Below are 7,273 nucleotides of genomic sequence, written 5' to 3'. Positions count from 1 at the left end.
ACCAGCAATCCTACATGGGTTTTGCATTAACAGATTCACATTTTACCAGGGTTATAACCAGTTGCACCAGTACCTCTGTCATTTAAATCAGGTGTAAGCGCAACATGCTGCATCGTCAGATCAATGGAGATTTTACTGTCCAAGTACAACAGTCCAACGCAGGAACTGCAAGCTTCATTAAGCTCTGGAATGCTTAAAGCTCATTATGTAACCCAAATACATAAGCAGACACGAGAGAACAGCAAATCCACAAATCTGCCGTGCACCCTGGAGATCAGCGTAGCCTTTACATGCTCTGAAACTAACATTAATGTGGATATTTAACTTAAACCTGGATAATTCTCTTAAACTTTAAGTGAGCAGAGGAGGTTTTTTGCGATAAGAGAGTAGTTCTTATCACGAAACGCTGGAGAACAGCTCAAACTGATCAAACACGCTGCTTAAAAAGCTGACACTCCAACAACTGCGATATGAAAAACAGCTTTTTTATGTCTGCATAGATTTTCAGTCATCTAGTTCATGGTAGTCTTAACAGCTTGAAATGAAGGCAGGTGAACTTCTTTACATTATATTAAAAAAAGGAGAAATGTACAGATTTTTAAAAACAACTTTAAGAAGTCCTTATTTTTAACAGCTTCATTCCTTCACCAATGTGTTTCGCCAGTTGGGGATTGACCGATGCGAAACCTGAGTATATTTGATGTGAATTTAGGGCGGTGTTTTCTGTTTTTATTAAGCACTGAATGAAACACACACACACACACAAACACACACATACAACAGATTTTTATTTTTTAAAAAAAGGTATTTTAAATATATAAAAACACACATATTTATATAAACTTTGCAAAGAACCACCAGAATATTCAAACATACATTATCTCTGAACGAAATTTACCACATATTTGCTCATTAATTTCTCATACGTAAATCTAGCTTTAAACATAATCAGTGAGCGTGACCTCGATCAAATCATTTTCCGTGTTTCTTTCCTCTCCGGGACCCTCGGCTGTCTGAGGTACTTCAACTTCTGTCGAGTCACTTTTAACCTCTTGAGCCTCATTTTCTGTTTTCCCTTGCTCCATTCTTTCTAGCTCTACCTTAAGTTGCTCTTTCTCATTTAGTATCACTTCTTCCTCAACAGCTCTCTGCTGCTCGTCTCTCTCTTTCCTCTCTTTTTCAGCCTTCTCCGTCTTTTCCTGCTTCTTCAGCTTCCAGAAGAATCTCAGGTTTTTCTCAGGGTACGTCACTTTGGCCAGTGGCAGCTTAAAGATCCTTTCGGTCCCCGTGGTTAAGAGAAGGAAAGTCAGGGCAGACAGGCAGAAAGGCCAGGTGCAGGCTGGTAGACCAAACTGTGGATTTAAAAACAAAACAAACAAACAAACAAAAAAAACAGTTATGAAACATGTTTTAATGTTTTTTTAACAGTTTGTATAAAAATAGGAGTGAGAATAAAGTGTACTGACCCTGGACATGATGTTGGCGATGGCTGAGCCAAGGTATGCACAGAAAAAAGCTGCAGAGGAGGAGGGAAATATTGTTTGATGTAAATGATAAAGTGTGATTACAAATAACAGCCTTTGTTTGGTAAGGTTGCACATGGTTGCTTGTCATTTGGCCTTATTTTGCAGATAAGAGAATGCATTTTTAAAATTTTTTTTACTCACCACATGTGATAGCAAGCAGATGCACTTGCCAGGTGAGAGCATAAAACATTCCTCCAATGGCGATGCAGGCTAACACACAGTTGTACCCCCAGAGGCCAAAGTAAATGTCTCCAAACGGAGCCGCCAGGGCCAGACCTGCAAAACATTTAGTTACTGTTACCAGAGAAGTACCGAGTTCACCCAAAGAGTGGTTTATCTTAATAAATTAAAACCCTCCTGATCATTTTGCACCAACATTTTATTTTTATTTTTTTTGCAGGCCATCTTGGAGTTACTATATACTGATAGTGTCTAGATTTCATTCCTTCATGATGTAAAGAAACAAAAAAATGATGCCTTATTAGATTATTTGCATGACATGTCTTTTTTTTTTTTTCACACTAATGTCGGCTGCCTGGTTAGACACTGTGACATCCTCTCACCTGAAACCATTCCCACTGCAGATCCCAGGACAGCATGAGCACAGGTGATGGGGGAGGAGATAAAGAGGGAGATGATGAAGATGCCTCCAGTCCAAGGGTTGTCACAGCCATAGACCTGGCCTATTCCTACTGGCACTGACATGAAGAGCTGCAGGTGTACAGACAGAAATGTTGAGCCCGCTTTATTAGATGTGCAGGTGTATATAACTTGTGCACAACTTAAAGTTGCATATATAGTTAACAACATAGGTCCACGTTATTTTAACCTGTTAGCTGAAAGGATTTGATAAAACCTTGACTACAAGACCATGACCATCATTTCCTCTCAGCTACCTTTGCTACGTCAAGTTCAGCCCACGTGATGTTGGGCAGCTCCGAGCGTGGCTGAATGAGGACTTGGGGGAAGTAGTTGTTGTAGTGGCCGGTGGCGACCATGTGGAGACACACCAGGATGTTAAAGGGCAGGGTGAAAACAGGAAGATCCCAACGACTGTTGATGGATGCCAGGGCGCTGGACACAATGGGGCTGGACATGAAAAGGCATCACGTCAGAAATCTGCTCCACATTTAACTCACATTTACAAAACGACCCAAGTACATCTATTTCAATCACACCAGTCTGCACTAATGTTAAAATCACAGAAAGACAGCGTAAATAACACCTGTATTGTTCTTCTGGAAAAACCTCAACTCCCGGCCTTCATCCCACTCACCAAAATATTGTTGTAGATGGAGCACACCCTGACAGGAACACCCTCCCACTGCAGAACAATGCACCCCACCGCATTATAGAAACTACTAAGGAATGCTTTGAAGAGTTTGACAAAGATATTGCACTCTGATCAAACATGATGCCCTGGAACAAGCCCGATCCATAATACCAGGGAGTGCTCTTAATATCCCAGTGCTAAACACTACAGGAGCCACCCAGACATCCTGTGGTTTTATTGTTATGACTCATCGATGCAGATCAATCAGTCTTTTTACACATTTCCAGCTTTTAGCAGCAGAGATGACAGATCTGTGTATGACTGATATGGTCTCTTTTGTCTACTTAACTACAGCAATTAATTTGTATTATTTATTTATTTATTCATTTGTTTGCTTTTATTACAATTTCTCAGAACCATACGCAACCTATTATGACACAAAAAATGACAACTGATGGCATTCATGATTCATAATTGGCTTATCTACTTTTCTTTATCTACCTTTCACTTTTTATGATGTAAACCTAGTGCACAGTTTCACCATTTCTCAGTCTATCGGCTTACCACATCATGGACATAAAGATGTTCGGCAGAAGAAGCCACCAGTACCAGTCTCCTGCGTTAGAGAACACGGCCATCAGGAGACCCACCAGGATCCCGTTGTAGCCGTACAGCCCTGCAGCTATTGCACCCCTGAAGGAAAGTTATTTGAATCACTTTTATAGCTTAAGCCACATGACAAATTGTCTTTTACTGCCAAGCAGATAATCATCAAGAATGACTTCTCGGCCAGCCTTCTGGTATTAAGACTGCCAGTATTTAAAGATAGCATCAGGTAGGTGAAAAAAACAAACACCTGAGTGCTCACACCTGTTCTGTTGCAGTAGGAGAGCGGAAATGGTTGCAAAGAGTGTGCCCACAAAGCCATTTAGGGCCCACCAGTAGTTCTGCAGGATGAGGCCGGCAAAAATGACGAGACCACTCAGGGGGTTGTTGACAAACATCACCTGGGCCGCGCCGCGCAAGACCCAATCCAGCAGCCGCAGCAGGAAGAACTGCTCTGAAAGATGTGACAGTGAGAGATATTTGACTGCCAGCAAACACTTCACATCTTCAGAGGCTGTGAAAAGGTCACTAACATAATCAGCAGAGAGGATATGCATGTGGGAAACTGCCAATACGTCTTCTTCTATACAAACTCTCACATGTATGGAGGGAAATAGTTACACATTGTCTGTAGTTACACATTAAACTCGATAGTGCTGCTTGTCTCAAGGACACATTTTCAAGTTCCCGTCATGATTTTTGTCACTGCTGAGAAATACTGACATACATGGAATTTCATAGTAGTGCTTTATTGAGGTTTTCTGATTTAAGTACTTCAGAAGTTAATGGGGTAATCCTACCAGTTTTAACACCCACACTTTGATTAACTGACTCATGCACGGTCCTATGAAAAGGCGGCATTAACAGTGAGAAAGTTTTTGACAAATCAGCATGACCAAAATATTTTTAGTTAACCAAACTATATTATGCCCCAGGTTGGCTTTATTATACCTTTATTATACCATTATACCTCCTGCACTGTTGGCAAAACTACTTTCTATTTAGTTCCGAACTTTAAATTTTAAAATAAGCTGTTGTAAGCTGCTGATGTTAACTTACTTTCCATCCATTTTCCAAACACCTCCATGTCTCCAGAGAAGTAGGACACTCCTTTGAGGAAGCGGGCCCTGGCTTTCTGCAGGGCTGTTGCTCCTCCAGGTTGCACTCGGTCCTCTTGCACGTCCTCCTGGGAGTTCCCATTCTGAGACGGTAAGTCAGGGTGTGCCATCAGGGGCTGGAGCTCCTGAAGTCACCAGTATGTTCAGTAATTAATTTCAGAATTACAGTTTGGGTCATGATAAGTTGAGGTGAAATATGAAACATTGACTAACAGTGCAGGTGGTGGCAGAAACACTGGAGGACAGCACATCAGAACTGGAACTGCTGGTAATCTTCTGAACTTCCTGACAGTGCAGAGATGTAGCTGTTACTCAGGAGCAAACACAGTCTTCCTATACCCTGTACCTATATGACCATTTATATATAACAAGGTACACCATAGGTATACATACTGACTGCACGTGAATGCGTTTTGTTTTTCAGTATGATTACTGGTATTTTGGCAGCGGTCACGTTTCTGTGCTTCAAAGTCATTCTACATCGTTATTAAGTGTGGCCTTTGAAATATCCCCCGAGGGACAATAAATGATTTATTACTGTGTCTGTACCTTCGTTCTATCAAGACTTATTTAAAAAAAATTAAAAATGCAATCTCATATCTTGGGAAATTTTAATATATATTTATGATTTAAAGGACCTTCTTTACTTATATGAATGATTAGATGCAGCCCTTTTAACCCTTTATTTTAAATTTGTATTTAAACTTGAGTGTTACTGGAGGGCATTACAACACTTTTCTTGCAGTGTCTTTAGTTTTGTTACTTTTTCCCATTTGTTGTTCTGTTGCCAATAAAAGTGCCTTTACATCGCTATATTTTGCATTCTGTTAAAGAGTTTAACAATGGTGAAATAAACTCAGCTAACACTAGACCACAGAATAGACTAATCTTCCACAGATATTTGTTAATCTGATAAAGAAAAATCATTAACTGCCCTGCTGGACTTCCAGAGGCTTTGCCAAACACCAGTGCCCCTACCTTTGTGCAGTTCAGTCCAGGCATTTGTCCCAGAAAAGGCAGAGGGAGAGATGGATGCCAGCTTCTCTAGAGCTGCTCTAGAGATCCTTCAGCTGAAGGCTTTTATACTGTAGTTACAGGCTCTAAAGAAAACTCCACCTCATCTCTCCCTCACATCCACCTCTTCATCTCACGTGCATCCTCTGCAGGAATCATTGGAATTCAGCAGTGATAGTCGCCGCCTCACTCATATCTTCCTGGACACGCTTAGAAAGAGTCCTCAACTCCAAAGAAAGAAAGGAAGAAAAACTCTGTAACATTTCTACAATTTAGTTTTAAATCACTTTACTTATTAAAAATCACTCTCAGGAAAATGTACTCCACATTCCAGAATGACTGGCAATGGGCTATAACACACATAGGAGATCATTAGTTAAAAGTTAAGTTAAAAAACAGACAGAAGAGTTTGTAATGTAAAGTAATTTAAGGATAAGCATAGCACGACTCCCACTGTGCTTGAATTGATTTTGTTTAATCTGCTGCACTTTAGTGCCGTCACCGCGTATCCAAGTAGCATTACCACAACCAGCTGACACACATCCACTTAAAGATGAATGATGAAAGTGCAGATTGGTTGGTTTGTTTGTTCCTTTAGCATTTATTTTGTCATTAAACACAATTATAATGTAATTGCAGAGATGATTAGCAGCCCTGATTGCCGCCGCAGAGTTTCACTCATTGCTGGAGATGAAAGATGAGTTTGAAGATGAGGGCGTGAATGAACAACAAACAGGTTTGGCAAAATATTTTTGTCAAAACAGAACACACTAGAACTTTCCAGGAATGGTTATTCAAGTGCTCGTTTGGTACTTTATTTATGGTGGTATGGTTTGATTTCTGATTTAGGCTAATCTTCTAATCTAATGCCAAAAAACAACAACAACAACAACAAAAAACAGTAAAACTCTGGCCAATCCACCCACAGCTGCTTCTACTATTTCCCACCATGTTAAAGTAGCTCAATGTTTTTCCAGCTCTGAGCTCATTGACTTTACTCAGTAGACTAAATGTTCATATTGAATGAGTAAGGTGACATTACAGGAATCTGTGTCAGCAGTAGACAGATCACACTGTTCTCCATCAGTATCTTATCTGTAGTTTCAGGACCTTTCCAGGTTATTGAATGTACTGTAACGGCTTCAGTGGGCTGTGACAAAAAGGTCAGCATGATTTCAGATTTACAGGACAGTCGACTTTTGGTACACGTCTTTATGTGAAGGGAAAAACGTGCAATTTAGGGACCAGATGACAATTCAAAATGTCATGGTAATCTGTCTTTGTCACTCCATAATGGAAACCTAACAAACTAAAACTAAAACTGAGCTCGAAATATATTAAAGCGCCAAAATTTGCTGTTTCTGGGATAAAAATACAACTAAATAGCACATGTTAGACATCAACTAAATCCACGCACATTACCAAACTTTCCCCTATATCTTTTACTTTTTACCTAACTGTGTACAAAAGCTTTTATAAAAGGACTCATTTAATGAGAAACACTCATGCTACACTCTTAAAGAATTCAACCTGCTGACTGATTAAAGCAAAAGACAGAGTGACATTGACATCTAGTGGAACCACGTTGAATTACACATCAGTCCTTCATTACTCTACCTCCTCCTTCCATAATTATTATTTGACCTGGATGCTTCACATTGCAACATCCCGGCACATTCCTCTGCATTCATTCAACCTGTTTAACTTTCTTTTTTTTTAAATTTGTATAAACACTC

The 7,273-nt window shown here is 40.0% G+C and overlaps 1 protein-coding gene across 2 annotated transcripts; it reads right to left on the bottom strand.

The window, feature by feature from the left end:
* Positions 1 to 771: 771 nt before the first annotated feature.
* On the bottom strand, positions 772 to 5,612 carry slc14a2 (solute carrier family 14 member 2). Of its 2 annotated transcripts, XM_003451676.5 has the most exons (10): positions 5,502 to 5,612; positions 4,737 to 4,808; positions 4,465 to 4,648; positions 3,670 to 3,859; positions 3,364 to 3,492; positions 2,423 to 2,615; positions 2,090 to 2,237; positions 1,668 to 1,802; positions 1,467 to 1,516; positions 772 to 1,352 (listed from the first exon to the last, which is right to left on the bottom strand). In XM_003451676.5, exons 1-10 carry the CDS (start codon positions 5,523 to 5,525, stop codon positions 939 to 941), a joined length of 1,539 nt encoding a protein of 512 aa, XP_003451724.2. In that variant the 5' UTR covers positions 5,526 to 5,612; the 3' UTR covers positions 772 to 938. The 2 variants fall into 2 exon arrangements, with proteins under 2 accessions (XP_003451724.2, XP_019220732.1); XM_019365187.2 differs by lacking the exon at positions 4,737 to 4,808 and having other exon boundaries at positions 5,502 to 5,597.
* Positions 5,613 to 7,273: the final 1,661 nt, after the last annotated feature.

The sequence above is a fragment of the Oreochromis niloticus genome, linkage group LG12 (assembly GCF_001858045.2).
Source record: "Oreochromis niloticus isolate F11D_XX linkage group LG12, O_niloticus_UMD_NMBU, whole genome shotgun sequence".
Lineage (NCBI taxonomy): Eukaryota > Metazoa > Chordata > Actinopteri > Cichliformes > Cichlidae > Oreochromis > Oreochromis niloticus.
This window is presented reverse-complemented; position numbering and strand designations above follow the sequence as displayed.

Bases quoted from the DNA above. Each gene is read 5' to 3' on its own strand.
- slc14a2 (XM_003451676.5), bottom strand. From the start codon at position 5,525: ATGCCTGGACTGAACTGCACAAAG. The intron at 3,860-4,464 runs GTAAGTTAACAT...CACATCTTTCAG, and splicing joins GTTTGGAAAATGGATGGAAA to AGCAGTTCTTCCTGCTGCGG. The intron at 1,517-1,667 runs GTGAGTAAAAAA...CCTCCTCTGCAG, and splicing joins TCTGCTTGCTATCACATGTG to CTTTTTTCTGTGCATACCTT.